Source organism: Dendropsophus ebraccatus, chromosome 5 (assembly GCF_027789765.1).
Source record: "Dendropsophus ebraccatus isolate aDenEbr1 chromosome 5, aDenEbr1.pat, whole genome shotgun sequence".
Classification (NCBI taxonomy): domain Eukaryota; kingdom Metazoa; phylum Chordata; class Amphibia; order Anura; family Hylidae; genus Dendropsophus; species Dendropsophus ebraccatus.
Genome location: NC_091458.1, coordinates 117683691 through 117708862, shown reverse-complemented (window position 1 = coordinate 117708862; position 25172 = coordinate 117683691). Strand labels below are relative to the sequence as shown.

General features: G+C 41.2%; 1 protein-coding gene across 1 annotated transcript in view; it reads left to right on the top strand.

Annotated features, from left to right (window-relative positions):
• CBLB (Cbl proto-oncogene B) overlaps window positions 1-25172 on the top strand; it is a 118660-nt gene that overhangs the window by 51050 nt on the left and 42438 nt on the right. The window contains exons 3-6 of the mRNA XM_069971095.1: window positions 6438-6584; window positions 8354-8510; window positions 13405-13526; window positions 13631-13768. Coding sequence (XP_069827196.1) covers window positions 6438-6584; window positions 8354-8510; window positions 13405-13526; window positions 13631-13768 — 564 coding nt within the window. The remainder of the gene's footprint in view (window positions 1-6437; window positions 6585-8353; window positions 8511-13404; window positions 13527-13630; window positions 13769-25172) is intronic.

Below are 25172 nucleotides of genomic sequence, written 5' to 3'. Positions count from 1 at the left end.
AAAAATTATACTTTTATCATGAAAATGTTTTTACTCCCCTTCAATCACTATGCCGCAGGCTCGGTCTTTTTAGTCATGGCATTATTGCCGGTTCTTTGTAATTTAACACTTTTTATGTGTCCACAGCCTGACTGTTGCTTGCCTGAGTTCTGCATTGTAGTACTATGTACAACTAAAATTAGAGCTTGTGTTGCTTTTCAGCACGTGTAACCACCTTCTCTTTCAATTAAAATGTAATTAACTTAAAACAACTTCCATAGAAGAAACCTGCAGGTCCTAATAATACTTTCTTCCCCTGTGGAGCTCCTCTTAATGTAATTGCTACTGGCATCTAAGAAACTAGCGTGCATCAAGAAAAGAACACCTACGTTTCTCAAAGCTCCACATTGTTCATTCGGATTTGAAAAGAAAAAATAGCAAAGCTCCAAGTTTGAATCCATAATTGAGAATACCTTATTTCCACATACAATGTATTGTCGCCAAAGGAAGGAGGGAGATCTGACTCAAAGGCAAAAAAATACTTATATTCTGTATATCTACTGATTCCATACAGCTCCTGCTAAAAACCATCCAACTATCAAACTTAAAAGATGTTCTCCCAGCTTTTTTTTTTAACTTTGTAGAAAATACAAAATCAGAGAGAGGACACAAAACAATGGCTTCAATCTTTCAATCGGACACAGACAAAAATCTGACAGATAGTGACCAATCACAGCTCATTGTGAGAAACGAAAGCTAAGCTGTGACTGCTTGCTACCTGGCAGAGACCTTTTCGTCTCTAGACAAATTTATAAATCTGGGCCAATGTTTAACCCCTAGACAACCTAGGACGTACATGTATGCCCTGGCCACCTGTCGCCAGAATACCCTGGGCGTACCTTAACCCCTTAAACGCTGCGGTGTTTAAATGTAAGCCCTGGCTCATGCCTGGCAAAAGAACTGCGCTGTACATGGGAACCGGGCTGCCATTCTATTGATGCTACATTTAAATTGAATGTTACTGTCATTATAAACTTTTGACAAGTCAAAGCTTTGCTCAGACCCGTACCCGTAGCCTGGAGAAGAACACACTAAGCGCAGCCCTCTCCCAACTCTGTGTTGTGATAAGTCCGGCTCCTAATGTAAGTCTATGGAGCTTGACTCTTTTCCCTGACAGAGTGGGGAGCGCTGCAGCGCGGCCCTCTCCACTCTCGTTCTCACGATTGGTACGGGTCTGAACACTCAAAAGTTTTTTAATGATTACAGATACAGTTTAATAGCTGAACACTCTGACTTTTATGAAGCAAGCCTCAAACACATGAACTGAGGGCAGTTGGGCAGGTAGTTTACAGCAGTGCTTCTCAAACTGTGAGGCGGGCCTCACCAGTGAGGCGCCCCCTAGTTGTTGGTGAGGCCCAGCTGGGGAGTCAGTTTTCACAAAAGTAACCTATGATCTGTACAGTCCTTTTGCTGTTTGCAAAAATGTCCATTTTAACAAAATTATTAATTTATTTTGTACTTGCATTATTAGTATATAGAATGGGGGAGACTGGTGAAAGGTAGCTCTAGTGTTATCAGCTTTTAAATGGACTTTCACAACAGATGGTGAGGCCCCGGCCCTATTATTCAGTCTGGTGAGGCCCGGGCATTGCCCTGGTCTTCTGGGTGAGGCTCCAGTAGAAAAAGTTTGAGAAGCACTGGTTTACAGCATGGCCAAAATATACAGAACCTGTCTGATTTCACCCATAGCAACTAATCTCAGCTTTCTTTAGGTTTTATATACTAGAGTAATTTGAGAGCCGAAAGCTGAGCTGTGATTGGCTGGTATTTTTGTTTCATACAGATTGATAAATTTGGGCAAGCGTGCCAGAATGAATTTGAGGGCAGATTGTTTAAATGCATTGGTGTACCCGCCGTGCACCACATTTATTATCAATTCTAGACACTTTTTTTGTCAGACAGAGAACATTGCTAAGGGGAGTTCTTAAATATGTCACATTTATCAGGCACAGGATACTGGTCTAAAGCAAGCCGAGAGATATCGTAATGATAAATATCCAACCTCTATCGAGATTAACCACTGACACTGTGACAAATATGGGGACTGCTCTAGTTGTAAAGCATACCTGCCATTCGGGAAAACTAAATGTTTTGATGAGTCTGACTCTAAGTCAGATTGAAAATGTTATGGAGGAAATAAAAAAACAATGGTTAATAACTTCATCCTACAAAGCTGAAGGGTTATTGTTCTGGTATGTTTATGGTTTATTGTTAGAGAATTCCAGGGTGGGGAATTATCAAACCTTGTGCAGAGAAACAGCGGAGCAGATGCCTATAGAAACCAATCCGATTCCAGCTTTAATTTTTAAAATGGCCTCTGGAAAATGAAAGCTGGAATGTGAGTGGTTGCTATAGACAATTGATCCACTGTTCCTCTGCACAAGGTTCGATAAATCACTTAGTTCTTTGACACATTCAAGTATTTGCCCTCATCATCCAAGTGGGAGGATTTCATCTTCTTATGCCAGCAGTTGTATGCATCCCAACATATATGGGTAATTCTTTTAGAAGTGTCATTGTACCAAAAAAATGTAAAACTTCTAATGGAGACTTTCGGAGAAAGAGACTGTTGAATAAAATTTATTGGTAGTATCAGTTTATGACATTTTTGTTTCTAAAGCTCCATTTACATTGGATGATATTCGTTAGTGCCTTTACGCAGCACACCTAATCAAGCAGTCGTATGGACGATCCCTGTATCGTTTGTGCGGCTATATAAATGTATTGCTATCAGCTGCACATCTCCTGTTTATCCAGGGAGATGTGTGGCCAGTAAACTATGATGTATTGGGCCGTTTAAAAGATTTGTTCAGCCAATGATCAGGCTTTTTCCCACTATCTCCTTTGTAGTGGTCCATGAATTTCGGAGCACTACTAATGCAGTGTGGGTGGCGATTGCAGGACGCACTCCAGACATGAATGAGGCCTTAATCTGGACTATGCGTGGTTCTTACATGGTTGATTATATTTTATCTGCTCCAGAGTTAAAGCAGGGAAATGTATTTTGTCTCTATATTAAAACTGTCCTACCAGTCCTGTAACCCTATCTCTTACTATCTAGCCTGTCCTGTGACTCTGTCTCTTAGCAGTCCTGTGACCCTATCTTTTACTAGCTAGCCTGTCCTGTGACTGTCTCTTACCAGTCCTGTGACTCTGTCTCTTACCAGTCCTTGCATATTCACGTTTCCCAGGTGTTAATGCACCTAGGATTTCACTGCATTAAGCGCTTTCACTAGCAACCGGCAGTGTTATCGTTTGGCTGGTCTCCCTGAGATCAGTGATCTGTTTCTCTAATTGCTCCACTAGGCATTGCTCCCACTCAGCCAGAATCCTGCTCCGCACTGGAGAGGGTCAACACCCAGAAACAGCTGTCTGTGGATGGTTACCTAGCCTTGGTTTTCTCCTTGTCATTACATTGACTTATAGGGCCACTTAATATGGTAGTTTTGGTGGTTTCCTTACAGGAGCCACCCCTTGGCTGGGGTGGGATATCTGGCTATACTTGTGTTTTGAGACTCTTAAATGAGGCTTTACGACTCTGCCTAGGATTTCACTGCATTGATCGCTTTAATCGGCAGCCGGCAGTGTTATCTTTGGCTGGTCTCCCTGAGACCAGCGATCTGTTTATCTTACCAGTCCTGTCTCTCACCAGTCCTGCGACTCCGTCTCTCACCAGCCCAACAGTCCTGCGACTCCGTCTCTCTCACCAGCCCAACAGTCCTGCGACTCCGTCTCTCTCCCCAGCCCAACAGTCCTGCGACTCAGTCTCTCTCACCAGCCCAACAGTCCTGCGACTCCGTCTCTCTCACCAGCCCAACAGTCCTGCGACTCCGTCTCTCTCACCAGCCCAACAGTCCTGCGACTCCGTCTCTCTCACCAGCCCAACAGTCCTGCGACTCAGTCTCTCTCACCAGCCCAACAGTCCTGCGACTCCGTCTCTCTCACCAGCCCAACAGTCCTGCGACTCCGTCTCTCTCACCAGCCCAACAGTCCTGCGACTCCGTCTCTCTCACCAGCCCAACAGTCCTGCGACTCCGTCTCTCTCACCAGCCCAACAGTCCTGCGACTCCGTCTCTCTCACCAGCCCAACAGTCCTGCGACTCCGTCTCTCTCACCAGCCCAACAGTCCTGCGACTCCGTCTCTCTCACCAGCCCAACAGTCCTGCGACTCCGTCTCTCTCACCAGCCCAACAGTCCTGCGACTCCGTCTCTCTCACCAGCCCAACAGTCCTGCGACTCCGTCTCTCTCACCAGCCCAACAGTCCTGCGACTCCGTCTCTCTCACCAGCCCAACAGTCCTGCGACTCCGTCTCTCTCACCAGCCCAACAGTCCTGCGACTCCATCTCCTAACTGTTTGGCTGTTAGGTCTTTAGTTAAACATTAAATGGTGTGTAAATGCTGAAGTACACAAGGTTACTAGCCATTTCCCCTTAAATATGACAGGATCTGGGGACCCTTGGAAAAAATCCAGTGTAAAAATAAAAAGACAAAACTTTTTACTTGGGCAATAGCAGGTCATGTTTTCAGTGTAACCTCTATGATACCTAATAAATGTTGTTAGAAAATTGTGAGAACAAATAAAAATAATATGAATAAAGGTGTGTAGAACCCTTTGTAGCATCAACCATGGTGCTTGTTTTTAGGTGGTGGGGAATGTTCTTCAGAAGATTATCATAGAATCAAGTAGTAGATATATCTCTTTATAGATATTTATCATGTAGAGGAAGTAGAAAAAGACAAGATCAAAATAACAAAAAAAGTACACAATGTCAGGAAGTGGTAAGTGAATGTGTCATTGCTGGTAGGAACCATAAGCCTGTTTGTACTTTTAGTGTAGTTGTACATAAAGGTGATAATTTATAGGAATATCTGACTTCTCTAATGAGCCATTAGGGATGACAGGTGGTTTATACAAATGAAATTAAGCCGTACTTATCTTTGTGAAGGTTACTGTAATGATCACAAGCCTGATCCAGTAACATTTACCTTGCAACACTGCAGATTGGGAAAATTTAGGAAATTAATCCCGTACCTATAATGTAACATGTGCCTTTAGCACCAGCTTTTAACATTTTCTGGGCCTGCGGCATATTAGTGTATTGATGTAAATGAGGCATTACCAAAAATTACCAAAATAATGTCATAGTGGTCAGGATCAGAAGGAGGGACAACCCCCGCCCCCCCCCCCCCCAAGCCTGCCATTGCTAAAGCATATGCCTAGAGCAATGCCTGGGGCTTAACATATTGCAGCAGTACAACAATATTGGAATGCATCGTTGAAGCAATCATCGTATCTTACATTAATAATAATTTTTTGGTTTAAAAGTTTCATTTTTCGCCTAGAAAAAATTTACTTTTTGGGTTCATTCACACGTATAGGATCAGCAGCAGATTTGCGCTAATGTAATGAAATTGCAACATACCCTAAATAATAGAACACAGCATCAAATCTGTACCTGTAAATGGATCCTTATCATGCATACAAATGAAAACACACACACTTGTTATCACTGTGGGAAACTGCCTCTTACATAGAGGTAACAATATTGAAAAGCTAGTATTCCTTGCAGAGAGTAAGCCCTTATCTGGTGAAGTTAATTAAAAAAAACTTTCAAGAATGTTATAGTTCTCAAAAAGTGTCCATGCAAAAGTTTTGTTTTTTTTAATTTCCAAAATATTTCCATTAAAGCGAATGTACCATCGAGTACATCTCTTTAAGGCCCTAAAAGGCCCTTTAAGTCCCTGAGTTGTAATATAATGCAATTAGACATAGACATTTTGACTCTTTTGCCTTGTTTTGCTTTGGGGGCATTTTGTTATAGTGGCATCTAGTAAGTTAAACTTTCATGGTGGCTTTTTTCCAGTCCTGGAGAGTGCTGTGTCTGTATTACTTGTGTGTGAATTACTGTGGGAGGTAATTCCTCTTTTTAGGCTTATTTCACATGAGCGTGTTACATACCCATTGCTGGACTGACAGTTGTCCATTTGGGTCATTGGATCCGCGGTCAGGCCTGGGCCTGCATCTTTCTAATGCAGACACGAAAAAGCACAGAATTGAAATAATGTTATCTGAATTTCTGTTTAGAGTATGGTCTTGCTTAGAGATGAGCGAATCTACAGTAGGAATGAAGCAAAGTTTCCCAGTACTGGATCCATCATTTCCCAGCACCTGGGGAAGAGCAGCGGGGAGCGGAGAAGACTTCAAAGCCTGCAGTCCAATGAGCGGAATACAGATAGGAATGAGCGTTTCGCTTCGTTCCTACTGTAGATTCGCTCATCTCTAGCCTTGCTACAAACTGGGAAACTGTTGCTACAGAACAGAAAATGTGTGTTTTAGCTGTGTGTTTCTAAAGCTGGTATGTGACCCTTAACATATATATTTTTTTCTGCAATGCAGGAGAAACCTTACAAAGCTGTCCTTAATATTTAGCCATATGTTGGCAGAAATAAAGGCAATATTCCCTAATGGACAGTTTCAAGGGGATACCTTCCGTATCACAAAAGCAGATGCTGCAGAGTTCTGGAGGAAGTTTTTTGGAGAGAAGTAAGTGTTATTAAATGACTGAAGTCTAAATTGGATGCTTTTCATTATGTATTAAACATATAGCTAAATTGGATTGGTTATAAATGCAAGTAATGTCACCTGCAAAGGGGTAAACAGAATGCTGACGTGAAACTGCAATTTGTCCAAGGATCTGACGTCAGCAGTTTACAACCCATTATGGTTGTGGTTCATTAAAGCTTTCTGAGGTTTTCCTGTTTATCACCCAGGACAGCGATGCCATTAGCTAATGCTTCAGAAAAGTAGTGCCTCTATGAATCCACCGCGTGAACTTTAGGTGATGTGGTTATGTGTGTGAGCCTTTGTCATGGTCTATTGGTCTTTTATCAACACCCTATACCTTAGTGTCACATAAGTCTTGCTGTAGAGAGTTATAATTCCATAAGGCCCCGTATACTTGACAGTGCCATGACCACAGACCTGTAAGTCCTCTGGGATTCACAATTTTTCTTTCGTAGAAGCAATGCTCCATACTTTTGGTTGTGGATAATGCCACAATATGAAAACTTAGGGTCCCTTTACACACACAGACTATTTTATTTTATTTTTGAAGCCAACGCCAGGAATGGATTCGAAAAGAGGAGAAATTGTAGTCTTTTTTTATGACCTGTTCTCTGTTTATAATCTGCTCCTGGCTTTGGCTACAAAAATCTGTCATATATACTGTGTGTGTAAAGGAAAACAAAATAATACCACTGCTTGAATTTTGGGCCAGTAAATGTTTCTAGGTGTTTCTCAGGAGCCATGCTTTTTTCTGTATAATGTAGCGTGGAAGGCAGCACCCGGGATGAGGTAATATGTGCGTGTGTTTATGCACTTTTTTGATGCATGTCTAATGTGTTTATAATGCATTTTTTTGCCTCTCGGAGTACTTGGAAGTTTCTAGCGAAGGCATGATTTGCAGAAAATGCCAAGAAAAAACAGTTCATAAAACAAAAGGTGTACAATAAAGAAATCTAAAAAACAAAAAAACAACATAGCTTTAGAAAACTCTTACTGATAGGCCAGTAATGTAAATGACTCCCGGAGGTCAATAATGTTTTACTATATATGATATAAATTGGGTCAGCTAAAAAGACAGAATACACTTAATTTGTTGTCTGGAAAGTTATACAGTATATATAGTACAGTATGTTCATAGCCGTGTGGAAGATATGTGGGATCTTTTCATTCCCACTGTTGTTGTATATGATTTGTGAACAGGATGCTATACACCAACGCACCTACAATGACTGTGCATTACATGTTTTCCATGTAGCCAGTCATTTAGGACAGTGCATTTTTTTTTTTCTTGTAAAGCTACATGCTTTCCTTTTTCTGGAAAAAAAAGCCGGCATCCAGTAGGGGGAGGGGAAATTGATGACAAGTAGGCACTTACCTCTCCTCTTGCCGGCGGGGAGCAGTGGAAGCGGCTGAAGGACCCCTGCAGGGCTCCGGGATCTTTAGGGTATCCCCATTACAACCCTGCTGATGGACTGGCCGCTCAGCCAGTCAGTGACTGCGGCAGGACGCCGCTCCAGTGACTGACTGGCTGAGTGGCCAATTAAGCAGCCAGGACTGGCAGTTTCCCCCCGAGTCCTCACAACTCTGAGGAAAATGACTTCTGGCTGGGGTCCCGCAGCCATTCACCGCAGGCACAGGGAGAGGTAAGTGCCTACTTGTCATCCGTTTCCCCCCTGCAGGCTGCTGGCTTCTAGCAATCACTGGACTTCTCCTTTTAACAGTGTTTTTCGTTTCTTTTCCTTCTACAGAACCATTGTGCCCTGGAAAGTCTTTAGACAGTGCCTTCATGAAGTTCATCAGATCACATCTGGCTTAGAAGCAATGGCTCTTAAGTCCACCATTGACTTGACATGCAATGATTACATATCTGTATTTGAGTTTGATATTTTTACACGGCTATTTCAGGTAAGCGAGGATTGTTGGACACCATAACTCTGCTCACATCCATTTCTAACCCACATTGCTCCCTTTGCAGCCAGGATTGATTTTGTTTATACAGAGTAGTAGTAGGCAAAGTAAATCCCCCTCTGCAGTTTTCATTGCTGTATACTACAGTACAGGCATTGCTTACAGTGTCTGTTTTTTGAGAAGCATTTGTATTTTGCTGGCAATGCTGAGAGAGCAACCTAGGGAATATGATTTCTTCACACCTGTTTCTGTTTCCAAATCTTCCTTTTTTGTAAAGCAACAAAATTCAAGTAATAAGTATCTGAGTCTGGGAGTCGCAGAGACAGCTGAGCTCGTAGTGCTGTGTTCTTTACAAACCTCTTGTTAATGAAGGTCAATGATATACAGTATATACTAACTGCATAAAACAGCAGGCTCGGCTGCCTTTGCCATCACAACCACTTCTGATGGTTGCAAGCAGGCTGAAAAGTGTTCGGAAGGCCCTCTCAACATAGATACGGGTCCAAGGAATGGTTCTTGTGGAGATGCCATAAATATTAAAATGGGAATACCCTTTAAAGGGAACCTGTCACCCCCCGTGCCGGGGTGACAGGCTTCCGACCCCCCGTTAGAGCCCTCTATACTCACCTAATCCCGCCGGGTCCCGCTTCTGGAGGTGGTCGGGTGATGAAGATCTCAGCCGCTGCAGCCCGGTGCGCGCGCTGAGAGATGAGTCCAACACCCATAGAGAATGACGGAGCGCTGGACTCTCCTGTCATTCTCTATGGGTGTTGGACTCATCTCTCAATGCGCGCGCCGGGCTGCAGCGGCTGAGATCTTCATCACCCGACCACCTCCAGAAGCGGGACCCGGCGGGATTAGGTAAGTATAGAGGGCTCTAACGGGGGGTCGGGAGCCTGTCAACCAGGCACGGGGGGTGACAGGTTCCCTTTAAGCGAGTTAAATATGAGCTGGGGTATTCTGATGAATGTGGTGTTTTTTTTTTTTTTTTTTTTAAATTACTTTTGATATACTTTCTTTGTAATAACTTTTTAACATAAGTGAAAAAAAAAAAAAATATATATATATATATATTATATATAAATATATATATATATATATATATATATATATATATAATTTATTTATTTTTTAATTACATACATTTTTACTTTTAATTGGCAGCAGTATGGGGCAATACGACCCCTCTGCTGCCACCAATGGCTGTGTTGGGAACTGCAGGCTGGGTTACAGATGGCTAGATATGCTGCATGCAGAGATAGCGATACTGAGCTTCCACTAAAGTCTATTAATATTAGCATTAGAAAAGACATTAGACTTGGAGAAGCAGCCTGTGTCACTAGTGCTACAGCCACAACACAGTGAAGCAGAGCGAGCGTGGATAGCTGTTGGTCACTACTCGCTCTGCTTCACTATCTATCCTGCAGCTGCTGTGCAAGTGACAATGGCTGCTTCTCCAAGTATAATGTTTATTCTACTGCTAATGTGCATTAAAATAGAAATTAATTGGTATCACTAACGTTACATGCAGCAGTGATATCAATTTGTAACTGTGTCAGGACTAGGGCTTTTGCAGCCCTGCAGTTCCCTGCAAAAGCTTTAGGGGTCTTGTCTGTCCCTAATGCTGCCAGTCAATAAAAATAAAAATGTAAAAATCTAAATTTTTATTCATTGAAATGCCCCTTTTAAAATGATACCATTATTCGTCATATGTTTCCATTCATGAGAAGCAGAATAACATGGGTTAGTAATATTGAAACGTGTAGAATCGGACAGAAAGTGGCTTTTGGTTTCCATTTGATTCCATTTGATGTACTGATTACTACAGATTTCCCTTTGTCACAGTGGTTCTTATAGCCTTACAAATTTTAGATGGATTTATTTAAAACTGTCTCCTGACATAATGTAAGAATTTATACTGTATTTATCAATCTATCAAGGTGCCTATGTAAGTACCAAGCAGTGTTACTGTGCTGGGCGCACTATGCCAACATTGTCAGAAAGTGACAGAAAGTCTAACCTCCTTTTGGCTTTATTAGGATTGTCAGATGAGCATGTAATATGGATTTCTTATTGATTTGACAGTCCATAATGGTGCTTAAGGTGGCTGTAAAAATAGAATTCTTGTTCAGTCAATGTAATACAGACCTTTTTGTGTGGCCCCTATTCACATGTTTTTTAGCCTTTCACTTTTATTATTGTTATATTTATTTATAGTTCCAGGCACATCCATGTTAATAATATGTTGGTCTATAACCAGTATAATCTGTATTCCCATTTAATAAACGTCATCTTTGTATGACTGGAACAGATTTTCTGCAACGTGTAAACTAACCCTAAGCTGGAATCTATGCCAAGAAGTGACAAGACACATCTATTTTTCTGCATGCTGATCTAAAAATCTGCATTGGAGTGTTTGTTGTAGTTTCCCATTGAATCTTTAGAGAAAACGAAGGGACAGGCCTAGGTAGGACCTGACAGGTCGACGCTCGCTTGCTCCTAAATATCGGCCCCTGTAATGGAGAAATAGTAAGAGAAGCACCATAATTCGTTTAAACCATTCATATTCTAGAATTGGGACTAGACTATTTATCCGTCCCAGAGTACTGGTTTAGTTGGTGTTTTTAGCTGTCTTCTCTGCATTGGAGATAAGAATAATCCACTTTTGAGGCCATCGTGACAGAAGCTTGCTCAGTGCTTTTCTGCTAAATCCGCATGCTACTTGCTTGTTCCTCTTAAACACATCTTGACCAGCATTTCCAGTACACTTATTTAAAGGAGCATCCTTTATTCATTGCACTTCTACCCTTTTTATAAGATGCCAAGGCTGAATGATTCAAAAATGGTTTCCTTCTAGACCTTATACCAGTGTGTTTGATAGGTTTTTTAAACATACTTTGTGTGGTCGAGCTGACACTTTCATATTTGTTATCATTTTGTTTACTTCCAAGAATGTTTAAAGTTAGAATGATACGTGCCCTATTTTGCTCATATAAAGTGCATACAGAGCTCAGTTATTGTACACATTGTACTCACAAGCTCCAGTGATATTTTAACAATCTAATATACATAGCACCCCCCCCCCACCACCACCACCATATCTCAGAGCCAGGAACCAGTTACTACAGCAAGTTCTTAGAAAATGAGGGAGAGCCATGCTGCCCTCTACTGGTGACGGCTAGTACAACATGGATGGGGCATACTTGGGGTCTTTTCTGTATGAAAAAGCATATTCCAATGTACTGTTCGGTGAACCTTTGTTTTATTACTGCAGTTAGTGCCAGGCATATGTCTAACTTAACCTGTTGCAGACAGTCCAGCCGAACACCCAAGATTTTTTTGGGTACAATCAGGGTGGATTTGTTTTAAATCAAACTGATATAAATCACGATTTAAATCACGATTTAAATCACTAGTCCGGAAGGCTTGATTTAAATCAGTGATTTAAATCAAAGTTTCTACCTAAACTAGTTCTTGCTACTTTAACATGCAAGTAGATGAAGATTTTTAGAATCACTTTTTATATTACTTTTTTCTCCCCAGTTTAATGGGTTAATCATTCATATTTGGACACCACTGTTCTGTTGTACTTAGGAAGGAGAAAAATAATCCTGAACTTAATAACAATTTAAATGGATTTATTCAACTGAAACAATAACAACATTACAGCATACGTTATTTGCTTAAACAAACATCCATGTTAACTAATTTGGCTAAACAAAAAAAAAAAAAAAAAAAATAGTCCAAACAATCAGAAACATATTGTCTAACTTCTTGGACTTGGTACTGAAGGGGATGATTCTGTATTCATAGGTTTGTAGAACAATAGGATTAAGGTCTTTTTCTCAACTCTGTTCATGTTGTAACATTTGAGAACATATACAGCCTTTATTCTACTGAGTTAAACAACTCAGCTTTATCTCATGATGGAAGAACCTTTGGATGGTAAAATATTTTCCTCAAAAAGCAGTTTATTGAAAAAAATCCGATTTAAATCAAAAAAATCCGATTTAAATCAAAAAAATCCGATTTTTTTGATTTTTTTAAAAAAATCATTGATTTTTATCCACCCTGGGTACAATGCAATTTAAAGGAACGACATTGGTGTCCTATCTCTGATGTGCAGTCTTTGTCTATGGCAAACAAGATGCATAAGGAAGATACCAAAAAGCAGATTAAGGGTGCGTTCACACGTACAGGATCTGCAGCAGATTTGATGCTGTGTTCAGTTATTCAGATGAAATCCGCTGCGGATCCGGTACGTGTAAACGTACCCTAAAAGCTGATTAAAGTGAGATTTGTAGAACTTGGTGCCCCTGGTAATAAAACAAGGCTCAGCAGATGGACAGTATTCAGCTTCTTACTACTGTTTGCCATGTACATAGGTAAAGTAAAGCAGTAATGCATGTGTAGACTGTGGCAGATACCAACTAAAAGGCAGAGAATGTTTATTTTATTTTTGGTGTGTGTATGTGTGTTTTAGCGCTATGATCTGCAGTGTAGATATTTTTTTCATTTTGTTGTTGGCAAAAGATCTTTTAGGTCAAACAGATACGCTCCCATTCATAAGAATTCCAGATCAGGTCACAGAGCAGGGCAGAGATTGATCTGTCATTTGTTCTTTCATCTTCTTTGTTGTTCGGGAAGACATCATTTACAGATCAACTGTACAACAAGACATTCAGTAAATGGCAAGCTGAAATTTCTAATGTATGGTCCGCTTTATTATTGTGTGACTAAAATAATGGAGCATACAGTGTAGAGGCTCTCATATGGAGTTTATCTCTCCCTCCGTTTTAATATAAAAATGTTCAATATCTCCTTTATAGATTCTAATATTGTATATAAGTAATGTTTTGCCATTGATGTTCCTTGTTCCTCTTCCCCTCAGCCCTGGGGCTCCATACTAAGGAACTGGAACTTTTTAGCAGTGACTCATCCTGGCTACATGGCTTTTTTAACCTATGATGAAGTCAAGGCACGTTTACAGAAGTACAGCACTAAGCCAGGAAGGTACGTCACACGTTTTTCTGCCTCCCATTGTTTACATTTGTTTACATGTATATATGTACATCTTGTGCATTGATCTCTATTCTTTTATTTTTTGTCCCTTTCAGTTACATTTTTAGATTAAGTTGCACAAGACTGGGACAGTGGGCTATTGGCTATGTGACCAGTGATGGGAATATCCTACAGACAATACCTCATAACAAACCCCTTTTTCAAGCCCTGATTGATGGCAGTCGAGAAGGATTGTAAGTACATGTGTGAAATGCATATGACTATAATTTGTTAATTTGTATAGCTATGTATCTAGGAGATTTAAATTACAGTTACATAGTAGGAAATGCTTAAAGCGACTCTGTTCCCACAATCTGCGCACCCCAAACCACTTGTACCTTCGGATAGCTGCTTTTACTCAAAGATCTGTCCTGGGGTCCGTTCAGCAGGTGATACAGTTATTGTCCTGAAAAACAACTTTAAAACTTGCAGCCCTGTGTCTAAGTGGCATGGCCTATATTGTGTATGCATTAGGCTGGTACAACCTCTCTGTCCCTCCTCCCCGCCCTACTCATCATTAGGAATGCTCCAGGCAGATTTTCTGCTATTCATCACCTGTGAGAACACGGCACATGGACTGGATCGTTAAAGCACCTGTGTAGTGTTCACTGCAGAGGAATAGGAAAAATCCTGCCAGTGCCATTCCTAATGATGAAGAGGGTGGGGAGAAGGGACAGAGAGGTTGTGCCAGCCTAATGCACAGACACTCTAGGCCACGCCAGTTTGACACAGGGCTGCAAGTTTAAAATATGTTTTTCAGGTCAAAACTGCATCACCTGCCGAAGGACAGATCATGGATTAAAAGCCACTATCCGAAGGTACAAGCAGTTTTGGGGGATTGTACTTGCAGATTGTCGCTTTAAATTACAAATTCAGCTCTGCTTTATCTGAAGTCACCATTACATTTTTCATTTATGTCTGCAGAAATATCCAAGGCAGTGCTAGAGCCTTAGGTCAATGGTTTTAATGACAAGGGATCCGTAGCTGATTTCGCTGCGAATCCGCAGCGTAAAATCTGCTGCGGATTCGTTGTCTGTAAAGCTACCCTGAATGTACACACTTTTACACAGAGGATAAAAATGTATATGATAAATGTATGGCACACACCAAAAAAAAAAAAACACAAACTATGATTCTGTAGTATACAGCAAAAAAAAACAAAAAAAACAGAAACCAGTGAAACATACACAAACGGTAATATTCTCTTGCCAGATGCTGCTTAGTCTGGCACACAAGTGGTTAAGTGAGGAGGCATCACATCCATGTTTAACCCTTTAGATGCCATACTGAACGATGTGGCCCCCAGAGGGTGAAAGGGGTTGTCCAGCAAAAAAAAAATTTCTTTCAAATTAACTGGTGTCAGAAAGTTTTATATAGATTTGTAATTTACTTCTATTTAAAAATCTCAAGTCTTCCCATACTTATAAGCTACTATATATCCTGCAGAAAGTGGTATTTTATTTTCAGTCCGACACAGTGCTCTCTGCTGACATCTCTGGCCGAGAAAGGAAATGTCCAGAGCAGGAGAGGTTATCTGTGGGGATTTGCTACTGCTCTGGACAATTGACATGGACAGAGGTGTCAGCAGAGAGCACTGTTTCTGAATGTAAATAAACATCATTTCCTGCAGGACATATAGCAGAAATACTTATCAGTATTTTTAAAAGGAAGTACATTTCAAATCTATGTAGCTTTCTGATACCAGTTGATTTAAAAGAAAACAATTTTCGCTGGACAACCCCTTTAAATGAGGATGCATTGCATCCACACTTAATGCCCTGCAGTGGGACAGATTGTCTCACACTGTACCCTTACCAGCATAGAAGGGGGTTAGGTGCCCCTTTTCCTTGCTCGGATGGGTGCAGTGCAGGGGTGGGGTTGGTTGGGTTTAGGGGGGGAATGTCCATACTCTCCTCCAACGTCTTTTCAGTTTACCAGAGCCACTCTGAGCACAGTTAAGTTAACCCTCCCTCATAACAGCACATTCTTGCCCACAGTCGGTTAATTTAACCCCTTGGCACCAGACTGTCACCCCCCTGGATCCCCTCCCACCCGCATACAGACCACAGTCTAGCCTACACGGGGTTAAGTTAACCCCCTGGGGACCAGACTGTGCCTTGTTCCTCCCAAAAAAGCACCACTAAAAATGGCGTACACATAAGCACTGGTGTTTCTTAGTGGAGCTGAAGACTTCCATTGAAGTCTATGGGAGAAAAATTTTATAGTTTGCCGGAAAAATGCCACATCCTCAAACTGCCACAGAGCCATTTGTGTAAGGCACATCATATCATAAACTTCCATTGACTTCCAGCCAACATCTGGCGCTGCCGTCTTTATTAGCATTTGTTCCAGGATTTCAAGGCAGTGGGAAGCCTTTTCCAACCTTTTCCATACTTACAGATCCGGTTAATTTTTATAGATTTTTAAATCACCTGTCAAGAGTCACTGATGTTATGAATAAGCTGAAGGATAATGACATATTCCACTCTCTGTGCCGTCGTTTATTGTAGATCAGATCCACCTGGAGTACTATTCATCCTGTCGCAGCAAGTCACAAGTCACCAGCATTGTTAATAGACTGTGTGGGTGGAGTAAAGGTTTTATTTGGTTCTTTTTTCCTCTAGACACGGCAATTTAGAATCATATGTTTTTGGACGCTCTATAAAGAATCTCTTTTTCTTTTTTTCTTTTTGGATTGAAACTGTGTTGAAAGTAGAAGCTAAAATAGTTTATCATAAAAATAATCCTTCCATTTCCTAGTTGGGAGATGTCCCTATCATGTACAGTGTAGCAGAAATATCAAAGATTTTATCACAATGCGAAATAAATTGTACTTGGCGTTTGAAGTGACAGACGTGTTTTGCCAACTAGGATTGCTTCACCTGCTAAATAGTGTGCTGAATGGGTAACTGATGCTGTATTTTACTTTTTTTTTTTTTTTATTGTCTGTAGATTTGCAATCTTAAATTTGATCTGTAGTGTTAGGTACACTTATTATGAATGTACCAGCCCTCTTCAGATGGCAGACATTACACAGCTTCAAATATGCAAAAGAACACTGCAGAGACACAATCACATGTCTCGACGTAAGTGAACTAGCCAGACCTTCCTCCGGGAAGAAACAACCAAGCCAAGGAATGGAGACATTGGGCAATGTTCTAGAATACACTGACGTCGAAACACGTGATGGTGTCTCTGCAGTGTTTTGGTTGATCTCCCTGAGGTCAACCAGCGTCCTTTTGCATGCCCTTACTAGGCAATGCTCCCACTAGCCATGATCCTACTCCACACTGATGAGGGGCAAATACCCCGAAACAGCTATCTGTGGATGGATACCTTGCTTGGGTGGTTTCCTTGATTGGAGACATTCCTTGGCTTGGTTGTTCCTTCCTGGAGGAAGGTCTGACTAGTTCACTGATGTCGAGACATGTGATGTCTCTGGAGTGTTCTTTTGGATATTTAATTTCCCAGGGGGCAATGTTCTAGAATACACTGACATCAAGACACGTGTTGGTGTCTCTGTGATGTTTTTGGTTGATCTCCCTGAGGTCAACCAGCGTCCTATTGCATTACACAGCTTTTAGGCCTGGCAACAACCAGCATGGGAGACTAGATCAGAATCCCCGGTTCGGTCTTTTACTGCCACTATGGTCACTTTCATTTTTATAGATGTAGAATTAACAAAAAGGGTAATTTTGACAATTTTACCTTTTTTTTTTTCTTCTTTACTGTGTTCAAGGGTGCGTCATGAATGACATGTTAATTTTATTAAGCAAGGTAGTATAATTATGATGATCCCGAATGCATAAACACAGAAAGGCTATGTTCCCACACAGTATTTGTACTCAGTATTTTGCAACCAAAACCAGGAGTAGATTGAAAACACAGAAAGGCTATGTTCACACCCTGTTGGAATTTAGTAGATGGCCGTTATTTATTTATTGTCTGTTATTTACCATTAAATGGCGGCCATCCATTCAATTTCAACAGTGTGTGAACATAGCCTTTCTGTGTTTTTTTTTTTTTTTTTAATCCACTTCTGGTTTTGGTTGCAAAATACTGACCAGAATAAAGTCAGGGTGTGTTCACACATACAGGATCCGTGGCGGATTTGATGCTGTGTTCAGTCACATTTAGTTACATCCTGTACATGTGAGTGCACCCTCAAATACTGTGTGGGAACATAGCTTTAAAAGGAATCTTTGTGCATAGCATTTTGAGAGCTATAATTTGTATTTCTTTGTTTTTGCTGACCACGTTGTGTGAATTAATTGTGTTTTTCATGTAAAAAACAAACAAACAATTGCGCAATCAACACAGCCCCCTTGCAGGTTAAAAATGTGTAGCTCCACCGCTAAAATGGTACTCATTATGTGGGACTTTGCCATTTTCCACACTTTTTTTTGTGCAAATCCACACAAGCTCCGAGAAGTTTTAAAGTTTCCCCAACAGACATACAAGCAGTAAAAATACACAAATTCATCAAGCTGCCTATGACCTTTGATGAAAAGGGGTAAGGCCGCATTCACACATTCCGTGTTCTGCACGGAACACGGACATGGAATGCCTGTAAGGGACTAACCAACCCCCATTCTCCCCCCCCCCCCCCCCGCCGCCTTATCTGTGATAACATACAGGGGAACTGTATGCATATGTGCCGTGCTGTAATGACAGGGCCACGCAACTGTTTCATTACAGTGCAGTGCATATGCACACAGTTCCCCAGCTGCCACCATCTTATCACAGATGCTGCACGGGTGGCGGGGGAAGGGGGGGCTGAGTCCGTTACACAGAATGTGTGAATGTGGCCTAAGGCTTCACATGTACTTGCTAGCATTAGCTGTTTTTAGTGATACTATATTGAGATGTATATGACATTATTTATCAGATTTTATTACATTTTTACAGATGTAGAATTAACAAAAATATTTTTGCAATTTTTGGTGTTTGTGTTCACTGTGTGGGATAAATTCTAAAATAGTTTTATAGCCTGGATTGTTGTGTACACAGCAATACCAAATATATGTGTGTGTATTGTGGACTGTGGCTGGTAAAGTACTGGAGGGTCAACCAGGCTGCTAAGCTGGGTGAGGTGGTAAAGTACAGGAATGCCTTGTTGTGCGGCAGAGCTATTCTGCTGAGTTGTTTTTTAGTAGTATTTGGCACAGTTTTAGTAAAATCGCAGGTATTCTGTCTCCCCTCCAGTACAGGTTTTGTCCCTAGGAGGAATTCTTATAGTTTTCTGTCAAAAAAGCTGCAGGGAATGCTAACTGGGGCACATAGCCTGGGAGCCACAAGGGCCTACTGTGTATAGTTTGTATTACTGTGATATGCTGATCATTTGGATTTAGGTGAGAAAACCTTTTCCATTATGATAAAGGCGTTATCACCATGCAGGTGTTATTTTGTCCTTTCCATGTGTGGTGTTCCACCACGGGTGTTTCTCCTGTACACCTGTTCCAAAAGCCTCTTACTACAGGTTAAGTGGTGATGTAACACACTTAATGCAACAAAGTTTCACCACCAGATGTCAGTATTTTATGTATGCTCTTACGTATTGCACAGCTGAAGTTAGCAATGGGTTACTGTTGTTGTTGTTGTTGTTGTACCATGTGTTCTGTGTTAACCTATAGGAGATGCTATTTCTTCCTCTACCTATCCCTGTTCTCCACACACACATGCAAACCCTGAGAAAGTAGTTAGTTAGCTTAGTGAGTTGGTCAGAGACACACATGTGGTCAGATGAAACTAGAGACACTTAGGGGGAGATTTATCAAACGGTGTAACATTTAGACTGGTGCAAACGGCCCACTGCAACCAATCACAGCTCAGCTTCCAGCTCTGGTGAAAGAAAAGAGGAGCTCTAATTGGTTACTGTGGCAAGTTTGCACCAGTCTAAATTTTACACCCTTTGATAAATCTCCCCCTTAGTTCTTTCAGTACTTGTCTAATTTCTACTATGCAGTGCTAAATACTACAATGGGAGAAGAGTCTGGGAACAGCCTACCCACTCCTAGAACCACTCTACAAAGTGTAGGGCAGTATCCTGATATACAAAATGGACTAGCCTGCATAGGACAAAGCAACCAGGGGGTCTACATGTCTTGTCTCGCAGTGCAAGTACCTGTGAAGACTCAGACACTTAGCTTCACCCAGGTAACCAAGGCTGGGGCTTGTATCACCCTATTAGGACGGGTAACTCAACACTGTAGGGCAGAAGGTGGTTAGACTATAGTCTATACACATGTACAAGTAAACTGCTCACTTTCAAGTATTCTCTCCAGCAGAGTACATTGCTACATTGGGTTAGGACTCCCTTGACAAACTCCTCTCTGGTGAACTTATCAATGCAAAAAGACCTGGACGTCCATGGGAGACAACAGTGGTGGATGATGGCAAAATAATTTCCTGGAGAGAAACCTCTTCACAACAGCCAACCAATTGACCAACAAGGCGTATCAATATCAAAATCTACCATAAGGAGAAGACTGCATAAAGAAAATACAGAGGGTGCACAGTGCAAGCCACTCATAAGCCTATAGAGTAAGGAGGCTGGATTGGACTTTGCTAAAAACATTTAAAAAGCTAACACAGATCTGGAAGAACATTCTCTGGACAGATGAAATCAAGATAATTCTCTAGCAGAATTATGGAAAGAAAAAAGCATGGCAAAGACGTGGTACCACTCATGATCCAAAGCTACCACAACATCTGCTAGACATGGTCGAGGTAGTGTGGTGGGTTGGGCATGCATGGCTGCCAGTGGCACCGAGTCACTAGTGTTTATCAATGATGTGACGCAAGACAGAAGCAGCTGGGCTATTCAGAGACATACTGTGTGCTCGAACACTGTGTGCCAAATGAAGCCAAACTGGTTGATGTTTCATAATACAGATGGACCATGACAAAGAACATAAAGCCAAAGCCACCCAGGAGTTTATTAAAGCAAAGAAGTGGATTATTTTCAAATGGCCAAGTCGGTCACCTGATCGCAACCCAACTGAGCAGCATTTTACTTGTAAAGGTATGATCATACTTAGCATATTCAGCGGAATCCCACCTGCCTCAACATCAAACAATGTGTCTATGGAAGAGGCTCGTGCACCTCCGCTCAGAGAATTGACATGTCAATTCTTTGAGCGGAGGAGAATGGAAGCGCGCAAGCCCTCCCATAAACACATTGTTTGACTCTGAGGCAGGTGGGATTCTGCTAAATTTCCTCAGTGTGAACATACCCTTAAAGACTAAACTTCAGACAGTAAGGCCTCATACACACAGCAACTAAGAACTGCTGCAGTAAAGGCCTGGCAAGACATTAAAAAGGAGGAAACACAGGGCCTGGTGATATTCAAGGGTTCAAGACTTCAGGCAGTCACCGCCAACAAAGGCTTTTCAACCAAGTATTAGAAATATTATTTCATTTACAATTATTTAATTTGTCCAATTACTTTTAAGCCCCTGAAATGAAGGGATTGTGTTTAAAAAATGCTTTAGTTCAGTGGGTTAAACAAAATGATTCCATAAAAATGTGAGGAACTAAAGCTGAAAGTCTGAACTTTAACTGCATCTGAATTGTTTTGTTCAAAATTCAATATGTTAATTTACAGAACAAAAACTAGAAACGATTTGTCTCTTTCCAAATATTAATGGACAACTAGTCACCCTAGTGGCCAGAGGTGTCATTGCAACTGGGATCAGAAGGAGGAAGCAGAGACACATGAAGACTTGAAGCCCTAGGACCAGCATGGAGGCGAGCAGGAATAGGACCAGAATGATGTTGCTGCTGATGTGCAATATTGTCCCCCGGCATAACATCTATGTAGACCCGTGTTCTAATATTCCAGAATTTACAAACATTTAAAATGATGACTTGTTGCATAAAGTACGTCTTTAGCAGTGAAAGGATTAAAGATTTGGAATGCAGAATCTTCTAATAGACATAATGTGGCTTATTTACTAATGTGTTTCTGTCATCAAATTGACACGTTTAACCAGTTGATTTCTTGTTTTACCATATTTACTTATGTTAAGTGGCACAAAAATCTGTAAAAACCAACATACCCGTCATTTTGTGTTTTTAAAACCGAAAAGTGTGTGTGTCCTTTTTAAAATCTGCCATAACCCACATATTCTTTAAACAAGCTGTCATTTTTGGACAGAATTTCCATTTTCAAAATCAGTGTGCTGGGATGGCCGGGTTTTAATTTTGTCATGTAAAAAACCTGCAAAATTACTTAGGGGAATAGGACACAATAAATCTGTTGGGAAGCAAAAACCCTGAAGTGTAAAGTTCTTAAAATACAGGCATTCTTGGTAAATGAGCCCCAATGTTTTGCTTGGTCACCATATAAAGCCTTAACCAGAGGGGTCTATTGTACATGTGTTTAACTGTCTGTATTACCCTTGAGTTGCATTGTGCTCATTACCATACTTGGTTCAATTGCAAATCTGGGGATGACAGATCTGTTTTAAATTGGTTCACTGGGCAAAATAAAATAAAAGACTGGGCAGAGGGTGCTACAGACATAATAAACAACAATACACAATAATAAACAAGTACCAGTCAAGTGCAGCCGTCACACCACCGCTCCCTGTCTTATACTGATTTCCTCTATCTGCCAGTTCCTGTGACATCACAGCACTGCAGGAACTATCTGCTAGCAGTGTCTTCCCTTAGTCACTTATTGGCTGAGTGGTCAGCTTCTGTGCGGCCGTCACAGGAACTGGGATATACGGCAACCAGCAGTGGCAACTGGGACAGGTGATTGGCAATTGTTAATGCAGTAACCCTGCTGCCAAGATTTTATTTGCCTGTACACCCCCTTTCAAGTGACACTGTCGCCCCCTTTTTGTATTCTGAATTCTTGTCATAGATGTAAAGGGTAAATTTAACAGTTTTTATACTTGCATCATACGTCATGCTGCTTGTTCAAGTAAAAAGTGATCTTTTATCATTGGCAGATTGTGCTAAGTGGGTGGGGCTTCATGGCAACTGCGCCATAGGCCCTGCCCCTCGGTGAAGTCATTGACACATAGGCCCAGCCCCCCTCACCAACCATTGGAACAGGCTAGCCTAAAGGTCTAGGCCCCAGCCCCTCTAGGTCGGCCTATACCAATGGGCATCAAGGGGGCGGTGTCTGTGCCAATAAAGTCACGGAGGGGGCGGGGCCTGCTTAGCACAATCTACAGATGATAAAAGATCATTTTTTACTTGAACAAGCACCATGACGTATGATGTAAAATAAGGTATGAAAACTGCTGAATTTACCCATTACACATGTGTAGAAAAGTCATAATGCAAAAAGGGGATGACAGTGTCACTTTAAGGAGAAAAATCAGAGCGGCACTCCATGTCAGCTGGTGGTGCACGATGACAAAGGCATATGGCCGAAACGCCTTCTGCTGTTCACACTGTTATGGTCATGTAACCGAATAAAATTATATATTGTCACTTTAAGCACTTGCTTATCTGCATTGTTGTTTTCATTTATAAGGAATCTAGTGGACATCATCATCCAACAGACCTTATTAATCTACAGTGGAGTCCACTGAGGTGTCTGTCAGCTTGACAGGAAAAAAGTTCAGCATGCTGTTTTGAACATAGCCCCATATATGTGTATTTGAGCGATTTTATCTATAGCTTATAGCAAATATAATTTACAGCTTTAAAAATTCAAACTAAAAACTGATCCATCTCCAGTTAGAGCTGTGAAGTGGTACCTGCTAGGCATTTCACTTTTATCTTCTTTTCCATTTGCTTTCTGAACAGAGCGCCAACTATAGCCCTGTAGGGCAAATACTGATATCAGAGATGTAGATAATAAGGAACCAAACCACAAAGCTATATGTTATGTTTTCTACAGAGCCTATAAAGCATGCCAGTTACACAGAGAGTTTCATACTTCTAATATTATGAAATACTGACGTTCTACCATAACTGCTGGGGAAATACATTTTTTAAAGGTATTACTGTGTTATTTGTCCCTTATTTTTTGTGTTTAACAGCTTCATATTTCATAGCGCTGCCCAGATTGTGACATTCGTGTTATGCTGCGTTTACACGGAACGATTATCAGTTGAATTTGCACGATAACGATCGAATTCGAACGATAATCGTACGTGTAAACGCAGCGAATGATCAAATGATGAGCGAGAAATCGTTCATTTTGATCTTGCAGCATGTTCTTATATCGTCGTTCGCAAAAAATCCGCAGATCGTTCCGTGTAAACAGTCGTTTACCGATTTAACCTATGTGCGAGATAGGCTTAAGCGATCGCAAAACAATCGCAAAATGATTTTTCCGTAGGATATATCATTCCGTCTAAACGCTGATTGTTATTTAAAAAAAAAAAGTTACTTCGAAATCGGTAATCGTACGATCGGGCGAATTATCACTCCGTGTAAACGCAGCATTACTTACTAATTGTTAGGTTAACTAGTAACAGGTGTTGAGGGAACTTGGGGACATTCTGGTTAGGCTAGTACCAGAAAAACATGGATCAGCCTATGACTCTCTAAGGCTGCATCCAGCTTCTCCAGCCACCAGGAGTCAAATGCTGATCATTCCGGTTTAGCTAACCCCAACATTCGGCACGTTAGCTCAACACTACTTGTTACCTTAACTGGGACACAGGGACACTAGGGCCAGTTTATAGAAGACAATTGCCACATTGGTTTGTGTTTTGAAGTATAATTCTAGATACAAACTTTAAAAGAGAAGTCCAGCGAAAATTTTTATTAAAGTATTGTATTGCCCCTCCAAAAGTTATACAAATCCCCAATATACACTTATTACAGGAAATGCTTATAAAGTGCTTTTTTTACTACTGCATAAAGGCTTCATTTTCTGGATAAAATGGTGATGTCACTACCTGACTCACAGAGCTGGACTTCTCCTTTAACATTATGTAATGAATCACAGGAGTGGTAATGATTGGCTAAATTAGCTGCTGTGACCTGCTGCAAATAAAAGTTATTTCAATTGACAGTAATGCTTTAATTGACACCAGGGATCTACTGTATCCATTGCTGGTTGTGCTACTGTATAGATGCCATGTCACAGTTATATTACACATCTTTGGTGCTGCAGGGACTCATTCGGCACCCCTGCAGTGCAAACCCGGGTTGGCGATCAGCTGTCGGTACAATGCGAGGCCTTCTCCATTGTCATGACAGGTCTTCTATTAGAGCCCAGGACCAGCATGCTGAATCTATATGCCACTGCCACTCTTTACTGTGGTATGTAGCTTTATATGCTGATACAGGAGAAGCAGTCATTATGAAAGGCCAAGGAGACAATCCCCTGGGCTCTCTGCTACTAATAAGTTGGTCAGTATTTAAGAGAGATAATAGTTTCAGGAAATGTTTTTTATATAATGAGATGATAAAAGCATACTCCGGGCAAAGATAAAAATCCAGGGTGGGCAGGGAGTGGTGGGAACATAATAATAAAGCTATACTTACCAGTCCCGATTCCCCCTGCAGTACAACGTCATGTCACCCAGTCACCTGCCACGTGGGGCATGAGGGCGTCACAGCTCCCAGTCACATGCTGTGTTAGGGCACTGGGACATGTAAGTATAGTTTCTTTATTATTT